The sequence below is a fragment of the Delphinapterus leucas genome, chromosome 20 (assembly GCF_059928025.1).
Source record: "Delphinapterus leucas isolate spDelLeu-1000000601 "Yukka" chromosome 20, BTC_Dleu_Yukka2, whole genome shotgun sequence".
Lineage (NCBI taxonomy): Eukaryota > Metazoa > Chordata > Mammalia > Artiodactyla > Monodontidae > Delphinapterus > Delphinapterus leucas.
The window spans coordinates 20,810,209-20,836,867 of NC_143148.1; the positions used below are offsets into that span (position 1 = coordinate 20,810,209).

The 26,659-nt window shown below is 35.6% G+C and overlaps 1 protein-coding gene across 2 annotated transcripts in view; it reads right to left on the reverse strand.

Annotated features, from left to right (window-relative positions):
• Nucleotides 1-26,456, reverse strand: part of URI1 (URI1 prefoldin like chaperone) — a 65,094-nt gene extending 38,638 nt beyond the window's left edge. Inside the window, exons 1-2 of one of the 2 annotated variants that reach the window (XM_089902972.1) lie at nt 26,015-26,456; nt 240-274 (exon numbers count right to left, since the gene is read on the reverse strand). In XM_089902972.1, coding sequence (XP_089759098.1) covers nt 240-274; nt 26,015-26,119 — 140 coding nt within the window. In that variant the 5' untranslated portion in view covers nt 26,120-26,456. The remainder of the gene's footprint in view (nt 1-239; nt 275-26,014) is intronic. The other variant, XM_022585879.2, reaches the window with a different exon arrangement.
• Nucleotides 26,457-26,659: the final 203 nt, after the last annotated feature.

Consider the following 26,659-nt stretch of genomic DNA (forward strand, 5'->3'; position numbering starts at 1 on the left):
GAAAGGAAAAAAGAAAGCAATTAGAATAAACACAAATGGTGACACAACTTCAGGAAATCAGGGAACATGTAATTCAGTAAACGATGAAAGACAATATAAATTAGTATCAAAAGGATTCAAAATGGAGATTACTAGAAGAATTCAATTATGGGACACAAAAAATGTGTATGCTTTATTTAAATACAAATAGATGACCTCATTAGTATTTCAGAAATGTAATAAAACCATCTTTCACTCACCAATGCTGGATTTTCTCTTGGCAGTTAGTGACCACCTGTCATGAAAACAGATAACTACTCATGAAAAAACAGGGCTATGCACAAAGCTACAAAATCATTCTATCAGAAAACTACAACAGTGGCTTTACAGATTTAAAAGCACCTCAATATACATTTTTATTTGTCAAATGCACAGAGATGTGAATGTTAGTTTTTAAGCAGCACACTTTATCATACCCCTCTAACGCAGGCTGATAACTGCAGAACAAATTACAGCTTTCCGATTCATACTTTGGTACAAAACCCGCTTCATAACTATTAGGTGACATATGATATAAGATAACTAGTATTTTGTACAATCTGCAGGCCTGTTTTCAATGTTACATATTTTGTAGAATACACAAATGTTATAAATAACAAGAAACCAATGTAACATCCACATTTCATCAGTTAAAAAAAGACAGTAGTGAAAGTACTTTATTTTGTCAGTATATCTCCAAATGTTTTCACCTGTAATTTTTATTCTGATGCACTGAAAATGAGTACAGTGATATTTTTCTACTACATTTCAAGAAGAAATACTTGGGATAAAGAGATGCTCTGAACAGCCAATTTGGCCCCCCAGTGAATTATGATAAAATTTTAAGCACTTCATAGCCAGCTTAAGCTATGCTTGTAATACTAAAACAATGAAATTAAACATAAAAGCTATTTATTTGTTTTCCTTGCAGATATTTCAACAGATTCTTAAAATGCTCAGAAAACAAATTAAGAACACTAACCAGTAAGGAAAAAAAGAACACGTGAATGGCAATTTAAAAAGAAAAAAAAGCACTGTTTTCAAAGATTACTAATGTTTTTAAACTGCCCATTAATAAAAATTTTTAAACAGTAATCTCAAATACTGTAGCACCATTTTAGAGACAGAGAAACTAAGGGATAAAAACCAATATGCTTAATATAATGTCACATGAAAGACACAGCAGTATTACATGGTTTGAAACACTGCTCTTGTTCACTGTTCTAAATACCAATATTGTATCTTATATAAGCTCCATGTTTCACCCAAAAATCACAAGTCTTTTTTTTTTTTGGCCTGTCACTAAATTCCTCTATTTTATAACATTTAATTCCTGACGTAGATGTCTTCCTTTAGGACATTTTAAATAAATACTAAGGCAGCAATTCTGTACCAAAATGCATGCTGTAATCAGATACCCAACCATACTACACATTAACTCAGCATAAAAAGTCGGTTTTAGAATAAAGATCTCTCAGTAAGTATCAATCACACAGCAACACTTAATAACAGTGATAATGTACAATAGAGTACTGACTTTACATCTGGAAGTGCCAGGCTAAAACTACATCAATCCATTTCACTGTTTCTGATTCGGCAGTAATTATAAAATAGACAAACAGAATTAAATGTAAATTGAAAAGAAAAAAAAATCTTCATGAAATCCTTTTTATAAAGTTTCTATTTAACAACCCTATTAAAAGATGAGACCCAAAAACAGTCAGGATGCTTTCCAATCCCAATGCATGTGTTTCCAAGCATGAAGTGAGCCAAAAGCACAAAAAGAAAAGCCCTGCAAACCATAAGAGCAGAATGTTCATTAACCTCTACATGATAATCCTTTCGTAGCTGCATATTAACTAGTTACATATTCATAATCATTTACATTATTTAGAGGACCTTCGATGAAATTTTCTATGCAATATCCATTAGTGACAATGTTAAAGGTTATAGAAGATAAGTCTACTTAATGTTTCCAGGAAGCCTTTTTAATTAGTAAATATGTAAATTTGGCACATATGCTTTTTATGTTTAAAAAACAAGTTCCTGGTAGAATGGCATGTATTCTTGCCATCACCCTTCACTATTTAACTCTCCACTTTGCTGTAGCTATCTTCCCCCCATCCCTTTTCTTTCCTAAAATAAGTGTCCCCAAGATATTCACGGATAAAAAACCAAAAATCCATTTCATAATTTACAAGAGAAATTTTCACCACCAAAGTACTGCCTTCATTAAAGTCTTTATTAGTTTCATCCAGGGTTTGGAACAAGAGTCTTCAGTTAGACATTATCCAAATGTAGGCTAGATATTTTGAGAACCCAAGAAATAAAGGAAAATATGAAAGACGCAGGTATGAATACATACAATAGCCTTCTGATGGTATGTCTACAGTTAAATCTTTGTTTACATGATTTATAGTCCACCTAATTCCAACAAACATTTGAACCCAAGCAGCTGTATTTGTATTTGAGATATCTTTCTAGTTTTCTTTTTTATAGCAAATTATTCAAAAAGAAAAAAATTAGTAAATTTTTACAGCTTAGCTGCCAAGGAAATTTGTGGAAAGGATAAAATCTTATGATTCAAAGTTGAACTTATCTGGGTTTTAAAATCTTTTTTTTCTGTTAAGTTAAATAACTCCAAATAACCTTATTTCTTCTGAAATGGACTCAAGATTAATTATTATTAAATAAAGTGACTAAGATAGTGAGCCTGGTTCTAAAAGCAAAACAATAAAAAACATTTCATTAGTTTGTTGTCCTTCACACAAGCTTTTTTAAAATAAGATGGCAATCGAGGAACAATACTAGTTTATTTTTTTTAAGTTAATCTGCCAAAACATGCAACTATTACTCCTAAAGCAAAAAAACTTATTGAATCAGTTTTATAAAAATAAATGGTTAGGAGCTTCCCTGGTGGTGCAGTGGTTGAGAGTCCGCCTGCTGATGCAGGGGACGCGGGTTCGTGCCCCGGTCCGGGAGGATCCCACATGCCGCGGAGCGGCTGGGACCGTGAGCCATGGCCGCTGGGCTTGCCCGTCCGGAGCCTGTGCTCCGCAACGGGAGAGGCCATGACAGTGAGAGGCCCGCGTACCGCAAAAAAGAGAAAAAAAGCAGGTCTATCTAATCTCAAAGCCCATACTCACTGTATTAGACTGCTTTCAACCATCATGAATCTTACTGGGTAAAAGGAAAAGCAGCTGTTTATATCTGCAGTCTTTCTTAAAACACTGACTGATGCTGCTACTTCTCCACTTCCTCCACAAATCCACTCTCACACACTAATGAGACCTTACCAATAATGTCAGGAAAAGCAAATAAGCTTAAACTGACCAATACACTAACAAAAATCTTTATTCCTTCCAATGCCTCATACAACTCCTGGCCCTCTCAGGTCAAGCAAAGTATAAACAACAAGTTTTCCCAAACCCCATTTACACGTGTGTGTGTGTGTGTGTGTGTGTGTGTTGGGGGGGAGGGTAGTAGGATAGCCTTATAATTACTATCACATCTTATCATATTTTTAAGGCACTTTTAACTAATCGAGTTAGATGCCCAGGATAACAATGATAGCCTACCCAACAACCTATTTTTCTTTAGGTCAGTGTCCAGCTAACATATATGTGCATTCAGTTACAAAATACTTGGTAAGTTTTAAAACCAATGAACTATATAGAATATAGGAATAATTTTCCTTTGCTGTTTTTCCTCAGAAGCCACTTTTAAAACATTATTATAAAGAAAGGAATGAATGACTTAACATGTATTAAGACCTCCATTACTTATTTCCATTTGTGCTATTTGTTCCAGTAACAGACCACAAGGGGGCATCAACCTAGGAGTTTTCCAGGGTAAGAACAGTGCCACATTAAAACTAGACTAGAATAGAAAGCCTAAAAGGGTAAGTTTGCATGTACTTCTCTCAAAAATGCTTCACTTTACTTCTAAAACTTTTCTCACTGTATTGCAATTTCAAATTATCCCTGTACAGGTTAATGTATGAATTAACAATCTGAGGATTGTACTAATCCGAGCTGTCTACATTTACCTGATTTGCTTCTCTTGCTAGATTATGTCTTCAAAACAGATCATATAATTTTAAAGCTGCTGAGTCAAAAAGGAAAAAATTATCAGTGGTGGCTAAAACCAATAGATACTGGACGTGCACTATTATCTTAAATGGTTGAAAATAATTTCTTAAAGGACATATTGTCAATTAATCAAATAGATGTATAAATGTCATTACCAAAATATATAAGAAGTACACTTCAACAAAATTAGTAAAACATTACAGGTCTTTTAAATAAGCCTCTCTGCAAAGAAAGGAGGAAATGACTACAGGTTCCTAAAAAGTAAATAGCAATAAGCAGTAATAAACTACAATAAACTGAGTGTTTCTGTATAAAAACAAATTTACTTTTTAAATATGCTGAAAAGTGAAAATAACAAAGGTGGGCCTTCTACTACCAAAAGTTAACTCCAATTATAAGCCACTGTTAAAACACTTAAATGTTTTTTTTCCAAAATGCAGATCGGATGGAATCAAAATTATCATCTTAATCCTTACTTTTACATTTAGCCCTGTTTTCTCCTACCCAGGCTTCTAATGCATTTCTCATAGTCAAACACAGTCTTTCTTTTTACACAAATATTGGAACCACGTTTAACATGCTTTGGTATTGTACTTCTCATTCCCTTGTTAGTTTTACCTACAAGTTAGGGCTCTTTTCAATTATTTATTATTCATAATACCAAGTATTCTAATAAATATACAGTTTTCTTACACTGGAAATTTTTTGAAGTATAGTTAATTTACACTGTTGTGTTAATTTATGCTGTACAGCAAAGTGATTCAGTTATACATATACATTCTTTTTCATATTCTTTTCCATTATCACAATGGAAGTAGTTAAGACTGACAACATATATTACATCCAGCGATATTTCTAGGAATGAAGCCACTGACATGTTTGGAGGGTTCTGTTTCTGGTATTATTTGAATTAGATATCCAGGAAACTCTAATTGTACCGGATGAAAGAGCAATGAGATATGGGCCAGATCTACTTTATTCACCAATGTACTCACCGCCATACAGTAAGTGTGCAACAAGTCCTTTTAAAGAAGTATAGGTCTACAATCACTTAGCCAAAAACCTCAGGAAAAAATGTTTCTCAACTTAGAACTTTTTGTAATTTAGTAAGGTAATACATTACAAGTATCATACTTTACAGAACACTTGCAAGGAAATATATGAATGTTCAAAGTGGAATAAAATGCCTCACTCAAATCAGTTCCATTGACAAATGAATATGACAAAAAACTTAGAAATAACTTTGTTTCAGTTTTTTAAGACTTCTGAATTGCAGATGGGAGATTGTGACCTGTATTTCTGAATGTGACATACTGCCTGAATTGTAGTTTGCCTGCCTATTGTTTCACTAGAGATACCAATCATTTCCTCTCCATTCCCACACCTTACTCCCTAAAACCCCACCCTCCTCTCATCTACAATAGGCAGAGGACCCCATTTCTCCATTTGCAACCAGTGTGAATGCAGAGGATCCACACTAATTGGGCCAATCAAGTTTACCCTGGACCCAGACAGAGATTGAGGTGATTACAGATACTGGACCCAAAAAGGTGACCACAAAGGGATTTGCACAAGCTAAATCTAACAAAGCTGGTCTACGAAGTAACAACATAAATGTACAAGAAAACAAAAAACACACACGCACAAATAAATTTACTCTACCCTAGTTCCTCCTGACTTCTTATAGTAAATATTTTCCAAACTTTCATTTCTGTGGTTTGTAACTGATTAAGAATGCTTCATAAGTTAACTTGCTACGTAGAAATGAGAATATGCCTGTGAGGATCTCAAAGAAAACAAATAATTCATTAAAGATAACAGTAGAATGACGGGGAAAAAATATCCTTACAAGTGACAAAACAAATTGAAATGCCACCCTGCACCAATTACAGGAATAAATTTTTATTTTAAAGTAACACTGCCAACTATCAGTGAGACTATAGCAAAATTAATACTAAATCACTGCAAGTAGCTATGTAGCTTAACTCATTCCAGACTTCTACCTCCAAGTAGGGAGAAAAAGCTGATAACAAACCAATAATCTCTCTGAAAACTAGAAAAGCCAGATGAATATAAAATCATCTCTTAAAAGGCATCTAAGAATTGCCAAAGCAATGAGAACAAGAGGGACTAAAATTCAGGAGATAACTGTGGAGAAGTGAGTTGATCCTTTTTTCTTGGACAAATCTAGGCACAGGGAAGAGGCTGAGAACTATGTTTTTCCTGAGCAGAAATTTAAAGTAGTCTTGAGAAGGCTGTAATAACAAAATCAGAGACACGAGCGGTCTTAAGCATATGGTTGTTTTCTTCTTGTGATGTGCCAAATTCTGAAGCTGAAAAGGCCAAAAAGCTAAACTGAAAGTGTGAAAAGCAGAGCTCAGGGAACTGATGAAACAAAACTTCAGAAGCCTTTAAGAAAAGAAACGTGGTGAACAAACTAGGTTTTCAGATGAAAGAAAGAAGGAATCAAAGGTGGCTGATACCTTACTAAAACAAAACCCACGCTGCACTCCATTCAGTACCTGCCTGGATTAAGGTATCCAACTCCTACTTTATCAACCTAGCAGAAGAAAGGGTGAAACTTCTCCAGAGAAAAATATCATCTTCAGGAGTATCTACAATTTTAAAGATACTAAAATATTAATATTTAATTGTAAATACTTCAGGAGTATTTACATTTCTAACATTTAACTAAAACTAACCAAGTTACCAAGAAATAGGGCCATACGAACAAACATCAAGAAGAAAAGAAGAAAAACAACACAAAACAAAACCAAATAAATATGCAATCTACATACTGGAGTTAATAAACTAAAACATTAAAATATAATTATTAATATGTTCAAGAAAATAGAAATACATGAAAAGATGGCACATTTCACTAGAGATTATCTATACAAGAAAAGAATCAAAAGGATAATCTTTAACTGAAACGTCTAAAATGAGCTCAATAAACAGTGTTAACAGGAGATTAAACACAAAAGTCAGAATTTTGAACTGGATGACACATTGATAAAAAATACCATAAATAAAGCCCAGAGATTTAAAAAGAAAACATTGAAAATACAGAAAAGACCAGTAAGACACATATGAAACACCGTATAACTGAAGATCCACAAAGAGAGGGAAGAGAGAATGTGGTAGAAGCGGTATCTGAACAGATCTTGACATGATTTCCTAAAAATGAGAGAAAGGTATTAACCAACAGATTTGAGAAGCTCTAAGAATCTCAAGCAAGAGACATTTTTTTAAATTATATAAAGGCACAACATAGTTACACTGATGAAAACCGAAGAAAAAATATTATAATCAGCATGAGGGAGAAAGAGCAGGGAAGAGATACAGTACCTTCAAAGAAGCAACAAGAAGAGTCAGAGCTCAAGCTAACTTCAACAAAAAAAATGACACAAACTGGAATATAGGATAAAATCTTCAAGTGTTGGAAAAAAATAACTGAAAATCTGTAATCATGTACAGAGCAAATAGATCCTCCAACATGAAGGAAAAATAAAAACATTTTCACACAGAAACAGAATTCTGCACCAGCAGATTTTCACTGGAAGAAATACTACAGGTAATTATGTGATGTGACAGAGGTGTTAGCTAACAAGCTAAGGTGGTAATCACTGTGCAATATATAAATGTATCAAAACAACACACTGTATACCTGAAACTTACACAACAATATATGTTAATTATGTCTCAATAAAGCTGAAGGGAAAAAAGAACTACTGCAAGAAGTATTTGGAGCAATAGAAAAGCAGAAAGAACTAAAGAGCAACTGTACAGATAATTTTTTAAAAGGTACAGATAAATCAGTATTGATCACATAGAACAATTAAATACTGTATTGTAGTGTTAAATTAAACTACAGAAGTTAAATTAAACACAGAATTAAAATGCACGGAAGCAACAATGCAAGAAGTGGGATGAATGAATGCATGTTGCAATCTCTAGGAAAAATTTCCCCAATAAAAAAAGATAATAAAAAAAGCTTAGTAAAAGTATATAGTATATTTAGTGCTAACATATACATAAAATAGAGTACTAAGGTACCACGGTGAAAAAGAAAGTATCTTCAACAAGTTAACAGAGGGGAGAAAATACAAGAGGATGTGTCTGATTAAATCAAAGGAACGTGCCCAAAAAAGCAGAGAGAAAAAAGAACATAAAAGTGGGTCAAATAGACAATGAGAAACCACTTCACACCCATTAGGATAGCTATTAAAAAAAGAAAGAAAATAAGGTATGTTGGCAAGGATGTGGAAAAACTGGAACCCTAGAACTCTTGTGCACTGTTGGTGGGAATGTAAAATGGAGCAGCCACTGTGGAAAATAGTATGGTGGTTCCTCAAAAATGAAACACAGAATTACCATATAATCCAGCAATTCCACTTCTGGGTATATACCCAAGGGAATTGAAAGCAAGGACTCAAACAGATATTCGTACGCTCATGTTCACAGCAGCATTATTCACAATACCCAAAAAATGAAACCAACCCATGTCCACTGATGGATGAATGAATAACAAAATGTGCAATATACATACAATGGGATATTATTCAGCCTTTAAAAGAAATTCTGATATATGCTGTAATATGGATCAACCTTGAAGACATTATGTTAAGTGAAATAAGCCAGTACAAATGGACAATCACTGTATGATTCCACTTATATGAGATACTCAAGTAATCAAATTCATAGAGACAGATAATGGTAGTTACCAGGGGACAGGGGAAGGGATAATGGGGAGTTATTGTTTAATAGATAGTGTCAGTTTTGCAAGTTCTGGAGCTGGATAGTGGTGATGGTTGCACCACAATGTGCACCACAATGCCACTGAAATGTATACTTAAAATGATTTAAATGACAAATTTTGTTAAGCATATTCTACTACAATTTTTAAAATAAAAAGTCAAGTAGAAAGGTGATAAAAATGAAACTAAATATATCAGTAATTCTATTATACAGAAACTGACTGAATATCCTAGATAAAAGAAAAAGATATCCAGACTGGAAAAGATGTCCAGTTGTGTTTAAAACCACAACTATATGATGTTATAAGAAACACACTTTGTACACAAAGAAATTGAAAAGATGAGAAGATATATCATGGAAACAAGCCAAAGCAAAATACGCTGATGTAGCCATACGAATATTCAACAAAGGATACCTTAAGGCAAGAAATATCACTAGAGATAAAAATATTTCAGACTGATAAAAATGCCCACTGACCAGGAATTTATTAGAGTCCTAAATTTGCATGCACCAAATAGCATAATTTCAAATGCATAAGCAAAGGTTGAAAAAATAGAGAAAAAGATAAATCTACAAACATAGTGGAGATTCTAAATACCTACCTACTCAGTGTTTGGAAATTAAGGAACATGTTTCTAAGAAACTCCTGGGTCAATAAACAGATCTCAATAAAAACTAGAAAATATTTTAACTAACTAATAATGAAAATAACATAATGTGTGTGGTACCTAAGGTAATTATCAGAGAAAATTTTAAAACTCAAAGAATATATATTCTAAAGAAAGAATAGTAAAAATCAATGACTTTTGCATCTCTAGGAGCTTTTATCTGAAAAAGCTAGAAAAAATTACAGCCAGTGGGAAATTATTAAAAGGAAGAAAAACATAAAAGCAGAAAGCAACTTACGTTAAGAAAGCAACTTACAAAAGGAAAATCAATAGTCTAAAACTGGTCCTTTAAAAAGACTGATTAAGACTGATAAACCCCTAAGAAGATAAATCAAGAAGAAAAGACACATACAAATTGCAAATAACAGGAATTTTAAAAAAAGACATCACTACCAAAACTACAGATATTTCCAACTTTTAAAATATCCATACAAAGGGGCCTCCCCGGTGGCGCAGTGGTTGAGAGTCCACCTGCCGATGCAGGGGACAAAGGTTCGTGCCCCGGTCCGGGAAGATCCCACATGCTGCGGAGCGGCTGGGCCCGTGAGCCATGGCCGCTGAGCCTGCGCATCCAGAGCCTGTGTTCCGCAACGGGAGAGGCCACAACTGGGAGAGGCCCACGTACCGCAAAAAACCAAAAAAAACAAAAAAAAATATCCATACAAGGAAAATACAAGGCCTAGACAGCCTCACTGGAAAATTATTCCAAATATTTAAGTTAGAATCAATAACATACAAAGTTTTTTATAAAATACATAAAAATGATAGTTGTTTTATGAGGTCAGCATGACCCTGGAACCAAAACCTAACATGGACATTATAAGTAAAGAAAATTACAGACCAATATCCTTCACAGACACAGAAACAAAATACCTTAACAAAACAATATGAATTTAATCTGGCAATATATAAAAAGATAAACACCAACATAAGCAAGGGAGCTTTCTCCAAGAATGTAATAGTGTTTCAGTATTTTTAAAAAATCAAAGTAATTCACCTCATTTCCATCTTAAAAAACAGAAAAAAAGCATTTGATAAAATTCAATATCCATTCATGTTAAAACTAGCAGACTAGGAATAGGAGAACATTTCTTATTTTCAGAGTATCTACCAAAAGTCTACAGCAAACATCATTTGTAACAGTGAAATATTTAAAGCTGTTCCCCTCATACGCAGAACTAGATAAGGAAGCCTACTATCACTACTTTTATTCAACACTATACTAAAGGTCCTATTTCATTCAATAAGGCAAATAAATAAAACTAAAGCCTAACAACCTGGAAAGAAGACAACTGCTATTATTCAGACAACGTGTCTGATTATACCTATAAACATACTATCAAAATATACAGATAAACAATTACGGAATTCAAGTAAATTTAACAGTCAGTATACAAAAATCAAGTATATGTCTATATACTAGCAAAAGATGAACAGCAAATTACAAAATGCAATGAAAAATAACAAATACCTAGAGATGAATGTAAAAGACATGCAAGATTTATATACTTAAACTACTGAAGGTCGTTACAGAGGAACTAAATAAAAAGATATACCATGTTCATGGATTGGTGTAAACATGTCAATGCTCCCCAAACCGATCTTTAGATTCAATGCACTACAAACAAAACCCTAGAAGGTTATTTTGTGAGTACTGCAGAGCTGATTTTTAAAATATTCATGAAAAAGCAGAAGGTCAAGTAAAAGTAATCTTCAAGAACAACAAAGCTAGAGAAATTTTACTATATCAAGACCTAGTAAGAAAGTGTGGTACTGGTGCAACGACAGGCAAATAATCCAATGCAACAGAACAGAAGAGAAATAAAACTACAAATACATGACCACATAATCTATGAAAAAGACATACTCCATATGGAATTAGAGCTATGCCTTAGAAGTAAAGGCTACATGCTAGGAATAAGAGCAAAACTGAAACAGACCAGCCCTAACAAAATCCAAAACCAACTCTCAACTGAGTTGTGTTGATCCACTAGTACTCTGGCTGCTTAAAGAAAATTTACCTCTCTTTGAAGGAAGGTAACATCATCAAGAGTCTACAATTTTCCACTACAATGTCTGGCATCCAATCAAAAATTACAAGGAAGTCTATGACAACAGGAGCAGCTGATGAGAAATCAAGAGAAAAAAATAAACAGAAACAGAGCTCCATTTAATTTACATACTGCAGTTATAAGACATACTTTTATGATTAATATATTCATGGAAACAGAGGGAAGACTGAAGATGTCAAAACAGGCCTAGAATTCATTAAAGAAATGTCAAAACATAAATTCTTGGAATTTACTGTAACTGAGATTAAGCATTTAGTAAAAGGATTTTACCAGTAGATTAGATACATAAGAACAGAATTCGTTAACAGGAATACAGGTCAGAAGAAGGTATCCAAAATGGCATACAGATCAAGAGGCAGCAAGAAAATACAGAAAAGAGAGTAAGATATATGAGACAATGAAAATGTCTAATATGTGTATCCAGAGTACCAAAAGTAGAGGAGACAATGACATAAAACCAGCATCTGCAGACTAGATAAGAATTTTCTAAACTGACAAGTCATCAAATTACAGATTTAATAAACTACATGTTCAAAGCAGGCTAAATACAAGGAAAACCAAGTCTAGACACATCATAATCAAATGCCTAAAAACCAAAGATGAAAAGTCCAAAAGCAGACAGAGGAGGAAATATATAAAAATTTTTCAGGGAGGGCTTCCCTGGTGGCACAGTGGTTGAGAGTCCGCCTGCTGATGCAGGGGACACGGGTTCGTGCCCCGGTCTGGGAAGGTCCCACATGCTGCGGAGCGGCTGGGCCCGTGAGTCAAGGCCGCTGAGCCTGCGCGTCCGGAGCCTGTGCTCCGCAACAGGAGAGGCCACGGCGGTGAGAGGCCCGCGTACCGCAAAAAAAAAAAAAAAAAAAAAAATTGTAGAAGTGAAATATATGACAATAGCACAAATTCATGAAATTAAGCCATCAAAAGATTATCTGAATAATTTCCTAAGCGGCAAAATTTCAGAAGATTTATGAATAATTTCCTACTAATTTAAGGTAGACTGTAATAAAAAAAGGGATATTGTTGTCTCTAGGATAATAACTAAAAGGAAAATAAAAACCATACAACTATAAAGCTGAGAGTTTAAAATAGAATACAAATATTTTACTAACACAAAAGGAGAAACAAAGGAATAAAAAAATATGTGACAAGTGGAAAACGTGGTAAAATGAGTAGACAAACTCCAACTAAGTGACAGATGAGAAAATTTAAAGACCCTAAATAGAGATATAACATGTTCACAGATTAGAAATGTAAAAATAAAAACACAATCAGGTAACATCAGAATGTTAACAATTAAAGACTGACAATATCAAAGATCATAGTAACATTTAACTGAAAAATCTGAAATATTATTTTTTGAGTAAGAGCCTAATTAAGACAAGCTATTGGTGCCTTTAGATACAAGGTATGGATTACATAGAAAGGATTGACAGGGAATTCCCTGGTGGTCCAGTGGTTAGGACTCAGCACTATCACTGTGGTGGCCCGGGTTCAATGCTTGGGGAACTAATATCCTGCAAGCCACACAGCGCCACCAAAAAATAAAATTAAATGAAAATTAAAGTAAAAAAGAAAGAAAGAAACAATTGACAAGGTCTACTAAATTAAAAGATGGATCAGGGAGGCTGAAAAGACTCTCTTGTTTGAATAATGTTGCCCAGAATCAGGATGAGTATGTACTGCATACACATTAGGGACAAAGATAATAAATTAACTTTAGTAAATGAGATTGAGCTTTTGTGGGCCATCCAAGTGAAGCTGCCCAACAGGCAACAGGTCTGGGAGAGCAGAGTGCATATAGGAGTATTTGAGGACATGCAGAGTGAGAAGAGACAACTGTCAGTGATGTAAAGTACAGGGATCACCAACATTTAAGCATTAGATGAAGACCCTAAGGAGCTAAGTAGGAATGGAAAAAGATAGAGCCATAAAAAAGTAGAGTCACAAAAGTTCCTATGGTACAGAGAGTTTCAACAGTTTACCAGGGAACAATAAAATTTTCAAATAAAGCACAGAGGCCAAGTAAGGCCAGATCTGCGAAATGGTCCACTGAGTTTGGCAAGTGAAATATAATAAAAACCTGAGGTAGAGTAATTTCAATGAAAAGATAGAGGTAGCACCTAGTTTACAGTAGGTTGAAAAGCAAAGAATTAGAAAGAGAGAAATTATCACACTGCATTAAGTTTTCTGTTAACATGTTTCCATACAAATTTTAAGTCCCTTGAGGGCAGAAAAGAAACCTTGTTTATCACAGTATCTAGGACAGTGCCTGACACGTAACTCAGTTTTGTCTTTTTGTTCTTTGGGAAAAAGCACTCATTTTCAATAACTTTAATATTACTCGGTTCATAAAATCAGGAAATCAAAGGATAAGGAATAATGGCCAAATGCATACATTAAATGGGTTACTGTTTGCTATACTGTATTAGGATTTCTAGAACAAATGAACAAACGAAAGAAAGGAAGGAGGAAAGAAAGTTTTTTTAAACAAACACATTTAGGGTACCGTCCCCCAAAACATGTCGTTATCTTAAAGTAGAGTAAATAAGTAGGGAGTACCCTGAAATGAACCTAGAAGAGATGAGCCCAGCAACACAAGGGTCTCAAATCACATTTTAATGACCCTGGATTTCACTCTTAAGTACAATGGGAAGCCACCAAAGGATTATAAGCAGTAGAGAGAGGGACAAAATTATGTAATTCGATTTACATTGCCAGAAAAAGAGAGACAGCTCTGGAAAAAAGGTAGAAGGGGAGCAAGAGTGGAACCACCAAGACCAGCCTCCAAGTAAAAAATGATAACTTGAAAATGGCTGTGGAGATCACAAGAAATAGCCAATTCAAGGAACTCAAAACACTGGTCTCTAGTTTTTGAACATCGAGTCCTCTTACCTCTTTTTATTTAATGCTGTAGACTAAATTGAAAGTTAGAACCAATTCTTCAAAAAGGTAATTATATATGTATAAAGCTAAACCAGTTTACCTTCTGACCACTAAACCACCTTGAGGACTTCACCTGAAGTCACTCCACAAATGAGAAACATACGCACAGAGTGATTCACTGCAACATTATTAGTACTATCAAAAAACTGAAAACCACCAAAATGCCCATTAATAAGATACCAGATGAATACCTGATAATATACTTGAGTACTACGCAACCACAAAATATGATGAGAAAGATCTCTGTGAACCAAAGACTCCCAGATGTATCATTTAATGAGAAAATCGAGGGGCAAATATAATATGCTACCTTTTGTATAAGAAGATGGAGGGGGGATAAGACAGCATATTTTAGTATTTATTTTTCAAGAAATACAGGAAGGATAAACTAGAAATTAATGTAAAGATTACCGATAGGGGTAGGTAGGAGCAGGGACAGGAATGAATTACCTCACTATACCTTTTGATATAGTTGTGATTTTAAACAATGCAAATGTTTTACAGACTCAAAGTCAAACTGATAAAAAAGCAAACACTAAAATTCAATACAAACTGTATATCAAATCCAAAATATAACTGCACAGAAAAAAAATAATAATTCAAGTAACTTTTGAGATCATTACCTAACTGCATACCCCAAGGGGGTTAATTCTGCAAGAACAAATTGAACTGCAATGAAATCATGAACTTCACTCATAGGTTTGCTGTTGGCAGTGGTATCAATGTAGTAATTCTAAAACTATTTTGTGTATACTGTGGAATAAAGGAAACGAATAAATATAGATGTTGTTGAGAACAAGGTTTCATTACAGAAAAAGGGAGATTCAAATATAGATGGGGGTAGTTGAAGAAGAATTTTGTGGTAATGGATTTGAACGCAAAGTATCAGGATCCACTGAACCCAATTCTAGTTTTTAGTTTGTTTTTGAACAGTTCTAACTATTTGCAAAGGATTGATATTTCATGACTTCTATTCTCTGAGATACTGCAAAGAATAAAGAGAAAATTTACTTACTTAAATAAAAGGCTAAAACTCATTCTATCTGGCAATTATATATGAGTACATTGAACCTTTTCATAAGCCTAAGACACATTATAGGATCCTACTGATTATATAATTCCTGCATCTTGTTTCATCACCCTAATAATGATTTCATGATTATTCATCAATTTTCCCAAACTATGCTTAAAGAAAACTATATAACAAGTAATTGAGGAATCATGGAATCATCTAGAAGGAATATGCTATCAATAGTAAAAATCATTCTTCAGTTTTCTTACTGCATTGACCAAAGTACTGCATCATCTTTCAAAAAAGTGTAAAAGACTGAAGAAGACACCATCTTTGTAGTCTGATTTTAACTTTCAAACACAACTGACAATTCAGAAATTTTCATTTTCTGTCCATAATGGGAAGGAGAAGAAAAGTGACAGAGAAAGACACTTCACAATTGTTAAACAAATTAAACTATGAATAAAAATGATAGCAGCTCTCTTCACCAGCACTGTCCAATAGAACTTTCTTTGATGATAGTAATCTTCAAAGTCAACACTGTCCAATGCAATAGCCAATGGCCACATGTGGCTATTGAGCATTTGAAATGTGGCTATTATGACTGAGAAACTTAATTTTTTTTTAATTTTACTTAATTAGAATTTTAAACTTAATAGCCACATGTAGTTAGTGGCCACCATTTTGGATAGCACAACTAGATATAGATGATGGTGAAAATATTAATATAAATTAAATCTTAGATTATGAGTCTTCAGATGACAATTATCCTAGGTGAATTTTCTCAAAACTCAACAATCAATAAGTAATAAACAAAATTAACTCGAAGTTGATCAAAGACCTAAAAATAAGAGCTAAAACCATAAAACTCTCAGAAGAAAACCGAGGTGTAAATCTTCATGAACTTGGATTTGGCAATGGGTTCCTACATATGACACCAAAAGCAGGAGCAAAAAAAGGAAAAAATAGATAAACTGGACTTCATCAAAATTTAAAAACTTGGGACTTCCCTGGTGACGCAGTGGTTAAGAATCCGCCTGCCAATTCAGGAGACATAGGTTCAAGCCCTGGTCCAGGAAGATCCCACATGCCGCGGAGCAACTAAGCCCGTGCGCCACAACTACTGAGCCTACACTCTAGAGCCCGTGAGCCACAACAACTGAAGCCCATGCGCCTAGAACACGTGCTCCACAACAAGAGAAGCCACCGCAATGAGAAGCCCACGCACCACAACGAACAGTAGCCCCCACTCACAACAACTAGAGAAAGCCCACGCACAGCAATGAAGACCCAACGCAGCCAAAAAATGAAATAAAAATTTTTTAAAAATTTAAAAACTTTTGTGCATGAAAGGACATTATCATTAAAGTGAAAAGACAGCATACAGTATGGGAGAAAATATTTGTAAATCATACATCTGAAAAGGGTTTAAATACCTAAAATAAATAAAGAACTACAACTCAACAACAAAAAGATGACCCAATTTAAAAATAAGCAAAGAACTTAAATAGACAAACTTAAATTGACATTTCTCCAAAGAAAATACAAAAATGGCCAATAAACACATGAAAAGGGACTTCCCTGGTGGTCCAGTGGGTAAGACTCCGTGCTCCCAATGCAGGGGTCCGGAGTTCGATCCCTGGTCAGGGAACTAGATCCCGTATGCATGCCACAACTAAAGATCCCACATGCCCCACGAAGATCCCACGTACTGCAACTAAGACCCAGCACAGCCCAAAAAAACAAAAACAAACAAAAAACACACACATGAAAAGATGCTCAACATCCTTTTTCATTAGAGAAATGCAAATCAAAATCACAATAGCTCAATGACGTTAACACCTATTAGGATAACTCTATTCCAAAAAAGAAAAAGAAAAGTGTTGACAAGGACGTGGAGAAATTGGAAACCTCATACATTGCTGGTGGGAATGTAAAACTGTGCCAACGCTGTGGAAAACAGTTTGGCAGTTCCTCAAAAAGTTAAACACAGTATTACCTTATGACTCAGCAATTCCACTCCTGGGTATATATCCCGAAGAACTGAAAACAGGGACTGTAATAGATAACTCGTACACCATCGTTCATAGCCACATTATTCCAAGAGTAAAAAAGTGGAAACAATCCATGTATTCATCAACATTTAATGGATAAACAAAATGTGGTATATGCATACAATGGAATATTATTCAGCCATAAAAAGGAGTAAAGCTGTAATACATGCCAGAACACAGATGAACCTTGAAGACATTAAGCCAGTCAGGAAAGGACAAGTACTGTATGATTCTACATCTATGAAATATCTAGAATTGGCAAATTCACATAGAAAGAAAGTAGATTAGAGATTACCAGGGGCTCAAGGGAGGGGAGAATTGGGCACTAGGTCTCAGTTCCCCATCTGTGAAATCAGAAGTTGGACTAAAACACTGGTTAAGTTTAGTTTAGTTCCTTGGACCACTTCCCTGGCGGCTACTGAAAGTGGGTGCAAGGAACAGAGATACTCATCCCCCTCCCAGCCCCTCCACACATGCAACTTCTCCCTCAATAACGCAGAGTAATTTAGCTTTCATCTGTTTTACATACTGGGTTTTTGAATAAGGTTTTATTTTAATGAAGAAAGCTCTGTGCCTTAAAAAAAAAAAAAAAAGTTTGACTACCAGTAGTTTCTATGATCTTTAAATCTAAATATTCTGAAGAGTTTGGTTAATTTAGCTAATTGATACAAGTTACCCTCACTCCATCCTGTTAAAAAAGAGTCTCAATAATTTGTTTCATTAGAAACAAAAAAAGATTTTTACCAGTATTATGTACCTATATTTTGACAAATAAGTGCTATATAAAAAAGTTGACTCAAAAAGTTTTCAAAAAAAGCAGTTAAAAGTAAATAGCTTTACAAATTATTGTAGAAATAATACCAAAGATGGTTAAAATTCTCATTGAGGAAAAACTAAAACATGTCCAAAGGTATAAAAGCTCTTCCCTTGCAAGAAACGGAAATAAAGCCTGAAGACCCAGTTTGGTTTTGCTGCTGAAATATGTACAAAATAACTTAGAAAAACCAGTTGAGGTCAAACGTTGTGAGCCCACTACTTGTACCTGCCTACTCTTGATCTAGGGAAAATTGATAACCATAGAGCAAGGCAGAGCTGATGGTAGGACAGCCAAGGGTTCTCCATCTGTGAGTCCATCCTAACCTTCAAGTAAAAGTGATGGTTCCATCACAGTGAATGTAATTAATCTCACTGAACTGTACACTTAAAACTGATTAAAATAGGGGCTTCCCTGGTGGCGCAGTGGTTCAGAGTCCGCCTGCCGATGCAGGGCACGGATTCATACTCCGGTCCAGGAAGATCCCACATGCCACAGAGCAGCTGGGGCCATGAACCATGGACACTGAGCCTGCGCGTCCGGAGCCTGTGCTCCGCAACGGGAGAGGCCACAACAGTGAGAGGCCCACGTACCGCAAAAAAAAAAAAAAAAAAAAAAAACTGATTAAAATAGTAATTTTTATTTTATACATATTTTATCATAATAAATGAAGATTGCTGGAAAAAAAGATCTCTAAATTCTATTTTTTTCCACTCCTACAAGTTTTTTGGCTTCTTGAGGACAGAGATTAGGGAGGAAAACCCTGAAGCACTGGAAATGAGTTTTGAAAGCGGAATTATGTAAATGGTTTATGTTTGTACCTCCCTAAGTTCTAGAACAGACCATGCCAACCAGGAAGAGAACTACATATATTTGAATATAGCAGATATTGAATAAAGGGGGACTGACTTGAAGGTGGAGAAAAAAAGAATCAATAAAGGAACAATATACTTCTAAGAACAACAAAAAAAAGTAGGGTATTCCCACCAACTTATTCAACAAGAAGAACTTCATATGTAACAGTGTGCAACAAGAACTTGGACATTTTTCTAAAAAGACATATGGCAATATTCTTAAATCTCTTATGATCTTTGTGCACCAAACTTTACTTAATACAAAGAAGCCTGCTGTGTTTAAATTCTTATTAAAATATCGAATAAAAATGGGTTTCACTAACCCTTATCCTTACTTCTGTACATAACTTGTAAAAATTACTTTAAAAAATTAAAATTAAAAAGATCCCTTGGACCTAGATGGTAAATGGTGATGACTATTTTTCCTGGTATACTGAAGGTTAATACATTTCTTAGCACTGTCCACTGAAAGGGCCTTGATGCAATAATATCCCAGTGGCAATGGGCACAACTTGGGCCCAGATCTAGGTTTCTCAGCATTTCTCATTAAAAAGAACCAGGGCTCTTTGAAGAAATAATCAATTTCAGAACTAAGACAAGAAAGCTACAAGGTAAGCCTGGACATCTTGTGCCAAAAAAAAAAAAAAAAAGGTAATGACCAAAGGATAATGAGAAATGCCAAAAGGATGCAGGAGTCAGCTTGAAGGGGCTCCCACTGGCCAAATTTAGGACAATTCGAGCATCAAAAGGAAAAAGGAAAAATTATAACACACTGAATTAAAAAACAAATTAAAAGGGTCTACACTAATACTAAAAGGGGGGAAAGGGCTCCTCTTCACAGAAAAATGCCAGCTATAAACATAGATGGTTAGAAAACTACTAATTTGCAAACACCAATATAATACTTGATTCAGGCAAGGATCATCCATGGTAAAGGGATGTTGGGGAACAGGATATTTACAATGTCTTCAAGTATTTAGTAAGTACTTTTAAAGTTCTTATTCCTTACACAAGGGAACAGGTACCTAAGGTGAAGAGATATCACAGGTACTATCTTAAACAAGTAACTAGCTACACCAATAATAGAATAAAGTAACACTGTATGTCTCCTGCTGTGATAAAATAGGAAGTCATTATCAACTATGTATTATTCTTGCCAAAAATGATTATTTAATTCTGTTTCTTCACGAGTACATTATTCAGACATCTGTAAATCGTGGGCATTCTATAAGTAAACTGTTGTAAACTCTTCAAAAATACCAATTTCATAAAGACAAAAGAATGTAGAGGGATTGTTTCAGATGAAAGGAAATTAAAGAGATAAGACGCTACATGCAGCCTGTGATTGGATCTTGGATTGAAAAATGTTATAAAGAACACTTTTAGAAAAACTGAGGAAATCTGAATATGCTAAATAATATTATTGTGTGTCAATGTTCATTTCTTGGGTGAAAAAAAAAAGATATGATTATGTAGAAGAATGATCTTGCTCCAAAATGATATGTTAGGACATGATAATATCTGCAATTTACTTTCAAATGGTTCTACAAGGAAAAAAAGAAAAGAAAATACAGAAAGAGAAAGAAAAGGCAAATGAGACAAAATACGATTGATGACCCAAACTATTTAAACTTTTCTGTTGTTTTACAATTTTTGAAAATAAAAAGCTGCTACTTTAAAAAAAAAAAAGAAAGAAAGAAAGAAAAACTGCCTTAGGGCAGACTAAAAAGATCTAGACTCACTAATCTGGAGATAAAGGCAAGAATGATACAAGCTAAAAGATTTTAAAACCCAATCTGACAACATTAGGAGAACAAAATCAAACAGTTATGATCACAGCTTAGACCCTGTGCACCTTCTTCTCCCTTTCCCCATCAGTGTTTTGGAACTATTATTGTCTTATACTCCAATCTGGAGAGGCCTAACACAATGAATATGGATTTTCTCCCCTTGAAATACTGTATTATAATGTTTACTAATAAAAGACTAAAACCAAAGTTGTTTCTTCTCATGGCACATGACTGGCATGATAATAATCACTAACAACAACCAAAACAAACTGTTTTAAAATAAAATATAACTCACAAGTTATGAGTTCTGAAAACCCATTTAGCTACAAAATGTATCTTTGGCTGTAAGCAAATATTCTTATGACTCTGCCTTTCTTAAAAATGATAAAAGAACTACATTAGAAAGATCAAATACACATTCTTCAATAAACTACTTATAACTACTCAATTTAGAAAAAGCATTTTATTTTACAAAAAAAATGCAAATAGCCAATAAATACTTGAAAAGGTTATCAACCTCATTCATTAGTTATTATTAGAATGGCTAACAAATATGAAAAGGACAGACAGTACCAAGTGGTGATGAGGATGTGGAATAGCTGGAACTTTCACCACTGCTGATAGGAATGTAAACTGGCATAAGCACTTTGAAAAACAAGCATTATAAGCAAAATTGAAGACACAAATACTCCATAAGAAAGTTCGGGGCAAAAACTAGAAACAACCTAAACTGTTCACCTGAAAAATTAAAGAGTTAATGAAGACTCTAACATCAAATTTGTAAATGTCTATCACAATGCCTGGCACACAAAAAAATTTATTCTATACAATGCAATCCCATCATTCCTCCCTTCATTCATGACAAATGGATTCTTGTCATTTAAGATTAGTATGATTCTCAAAACACATTCCAATGGTTTCTCACCTCACAAAAATAAAAACCAAAATCTTCAACAATGATCTAGTACAGCTCCTTACCTATCACAAACCATCTGTCATTTTAAATATGCCTATTCCATATCTTTACCACTAGAATGTGATCCCTGTGAAAACAAAGACTTTTGTTCACTACTGCATCTTCAGCAGAGGAAGGCATTAAGTAGGTACAATCTGGCAGGTAGCAGGTACTCAATAAATATCTGCTGAAAAATTATATGCTTGGATTCTGGGCTTGGAAAGAAGAACAATACCTGTGGTATGGAGTACACGACTGACAGTTTCCTAAACTATGTGCAGTTTATCATAAGAAATATGCAAACCAAAGTTAAATTAGCTGTTCTGCTTTATAAAAATTTGAAATATTTACTCTTAATGCATTTAATTCCCCAGGTTCTATATCAAGAAAGTATAAGTTATTCCAAAATTCCAAATTACACGAGCCACTCAGTTATAATTATAATAAACTAAATAATAACATTATCCTCATGAATTCTCCAAAGTTACCATTATCCTGCAAATAAACCTAGGAAAACAATACTATATACCACTTTTTCCACTATACTATATAGCAGAATCTCAATAATTCTGTTAAAGATAATAGTGTCTGGAGATATAAAACTCGGATAGAAACATCACCTTAGCCAAGAAGCCAGTATTTCAATAATGCAATTCAAAGACAGAACCAGATTTAACAAGATCTTAGTATGAGGAAACTTCCCTAGAACAGCCCAAGACACTCCACTGCAGCCCTAGGTTTAACTTTTACGGCACAGATCAGTCCAGAGAGGCTTCTAAGTAGATTCCATTTTTTCCACCAAATACTTTACTCCTATTGGCAAAAACAGATTTAGTTAAAAGAAAAGAGGGGGAAAAAAAGATGATCCAAGTTCCCTCTTGTCCCTGTATCTTTGGATAGAGAATTAACAATAAACAACATCTCCAGGGAAAAAAGAAAAGGAAACCACTTGGGGAACAGATATCTGAATAAATTGTACCTATCTGCTCTGGAAAGAAACAAACCTGCCTAACTGGTGTTCAAACCAGCCAAGAGCAATTTGTCAGGAGCAGAAAATATTTAGCAATTAAAGATACAACATCCCATCTTTCATTAAAATTAATTAGGTTTTATCAATAGCCTTTCTTGAAAAAAAAATTCAATTCACTCACTTTTAGGTAAAATAAAAAGTGAAATTGTGTGCTTTTAAAACATTTAGTGGTGCATTTTCCTATATAAACTGTGTGAATATTTATATACATATAATCATAACTAACCACACCACATAGTGTTCTACAATTTTTAATGATTGCACAAAATCTCCTCATACCAACCCCCTTATGTTGAATTTTTAGCTTTTTCATTATTATAAGCAAACCTGCAGGGAACCTTTCTGTACATGTCATTTTGCTAGATTAAAAAAAAAAAGAAATAAACAGAAGTTTTAACCAAAAAATATTTTTTTGAAAATGTCAGCATTAATGCCAAAAATGAGAACAATATTGAAATATTTGATCCTGTCCATTTACTACAGATTTTGTCATTTACTTAAGTTGTGGATCTTTCATGCCCCCCTCCTTTGTCTTTTTCCTTAGGTTACTAATTTTTTTTCCTTGTTATTCAGTGCTCCAAAGGATAAACATGGAAAAAAACAGAGAGAGGGACCAAGATGAAACGTGTTACACTCCTTATCTGAACTAAAAAGAAAAAAATTGATGAGCAACATTTAAACCACTTTACCTAGCAGCCATTCTTAAGGTTCCCAGAGAAAATAATGCCCTGAACCTAAGGTATCCATTGCATATAAAGAATTCACTTCTCTCCTCTGCATCTAGAGCCTACTAGCTAGCTACCATCCTAGGGAAAACTGAAAAAATAGTCATTCAAATAATTTTCGTCAGGATCTAATTCTCTCACTGAACCCTGGTAGGGAAAGGCAAGTCCTAAAACACATTTAGTTAGACTTATATAAAGAAATACTAACTGCTATACTATAAAACTCCTATGACATTTTTTCCCTTTTCCTTCCAAGAATGTCCCAACACTTCCACTTACTAGAGTTCACTGTACTCCTACAGCTGCTGGGTTGCTTTTAAAGCCTAAAGTCCCTCACAAAAATCTGACTGATTTATTTATTTATTTATTTACTATTTACTAGATAAAGTTTTCCTATACTGAACTATAATTAAAGGATAGCTATCTAACCAGTTTATCTTGTGGCCTCAAGGGTCGCTCCTGTCCACTGAAGCAGATCCGTTAAAATACAGTCTAGTCCATTTACTGAGGGACTTTATCATGAACTGGGAATGATTTTACATACCCATGACAGACATACACACGCTTATTTTATGTGCCGAAATAACATTAACACAGCGCAGAAAAGTAATTTGGTACAATACTCAATGTCTACTGAAAACTGTCATCCAGGTTCCCATAGGACTGTAACTGAGAAGGCAGTTTTCAAATGCAACTGGATACCATACCAGAAAGCTGTTCAGAGCACCCCCAAACCGTATCCTTTGTATTTCAGACACACTAACATCAGAATAAAACCAAGGATTTCTCTTTTTAACATGCCAAATAGGAGAAAACATATCAAGTCAGCAGTATGCAAACATCATACTATGAAGGAGGAGAGAGTTAATTCCTCTACAGAAAGAAAGACAATGGGAACACCATCTTCTGAGGGTCTGTTTCACATTTTCTAAAAGACTAAAAAATGTAAATAGTTTTTGCCAAAAATGAACAAATTGGTTTCATGAAGGGCTGTCTTTTCTTCTTTCTTTATTCTTCTCTTAAAGAAAAAAAAAAGTCTTACAATTTAAACGCACCAAACTTGAATTTTTAAACCCCCAACTTGAAGAAAGCCAAGTTTAAAACCCAACCATTGTATATGGTATTAGAAAAAAAAACGGCTCTCAGAAAGGGAAATCCAACGCACAAAATAATTTAGAACAACTAGAACAAAGTAGGAAAGGTTCCCACAATTCATCCTAACAGGTTATTTCCAAGCAAACCAGGATTTAAGTTCTATAAAAAGTTCCTTATCTAGCTAAACTGGGTATGTTTGTATACCTATGTAAGTAGTCATTTTTATACAGAAATGCTCAATAGAAAAAGTTAGGAATTCCCAGTGTTTATAGTTTTTAAACAACTTCCTAACCTTTATAATCATGATACTCTCAATATGACACATTTTAAGTAAATGAAACGTTGCCTTTCAAAATAAGAATTTCAAAGATAGTGAGAAACAAATGATACAGAATCCAAAGGGAAAAAAATCTCAGATTAAACAATAACACTGTATTTCTTAGACTGGTATACTTGTTCATATACAATCCCATTAGGAAATACAAAACTTTCTTCCCTCTTTACTGGTAGATTAAAACTCATTTATATAATTGAAGTTAAAATTTAATAAAACAGCATTCTATCATGACAAATACTAAACCAAAGCTGAAACTGCACATGAAGCGTTAGCGTTACAAACCTAGTAAAACTTTTAAGCGCAATCCGATAAAGAGCAACAAAGAGTATACATTTTACCAACGATGAGGTAACAAGCTTAAAAAAAAAAAAATAAGCTGAACTATTCATTCACAGCCTGTCCTTCACCGAGAATATTCCCACGCACTGCTGTACGCATTAAGATTAAAAACTCACTTTCATACACAAGTTAAACAGATCATCGCATCTCTTTTCCCCAACCCTCCCCTCCCTTCGAAGGTCAAAGTGCTCCAGACAAGACAACGAAAGCACGTGACAAAAGTTTCCCCAACACGCTTTCCAGGCCTGGAGGCTATGCTCCTCCCCCGTTCCGGGTCCGGGGTGAGCTAGGCCGGGACCAAAGGGCTGCGGCCCACCGAGGGCAGGACGGGGTCGGCGGGGACGAGCGGGGGTCAGCCCCCAGGCCCGTGGAGGGGGAACGGGGCGCCGAGGACGCGCCCGGGCGAGGGCGCCTCCCGAGACCGCTGGCGGAAGCGCGGGACGGAGCGCGGCCTGTTACCTTTTCCTGCTCCTCGCGGAGCCGCGCCACCTCTGGGGCGCGCAGCGGCGCCGCGGCCGAAGCCGAGGCCGAGGCGTGGGGCCCGGGGTCGGGCGGGGCCTCCATGGCGGGGCGCCGGGGCCTCAGCGGGGCGAACGAGTCCTAAACAAGTGTTTATGAAGGCGGCGTGGCCGGCGGCTGCCCAGCGCCCGCGTGCTCGCCCTCATGCACTGCGCGCCCCGCGCTGAGGAGGCCGCGCCCCACTTCTCTGCTACCGCGGCGGCAGCTGCTCGCGTCCGGGCTGCCCGCGGCCACATCTCACACGCGCATGCCGCCCGCCGCCTCCGGCGCCCCCGCCGCCGCGGGCTCGGAGCAACAGGCCGACCGTTGAAGGCAAGAAGCCCCGATCCGGTGACTGGGCCGAGCCAGGCGTCCTGTGGCGGCCGCTCCTCCTCCGCACCTCCCCCGTAGGCCCCGCCCCTCGCCCCGCCCAGCGCGGCACGCTGGGAAGCGCACGCAGCCTCCGCCCTTCGTCACGCCCCCGGTGATCGCGTGGCGCAGGAGCGGCGCGGCGGCTGCTGTCTTATCTGGAGGCTAAGCTGACCTGTAGCCCTTTGGAAACTTTCATTCTGGGGAAGATCGACGCTCAGTTCACGGAGATGAGCC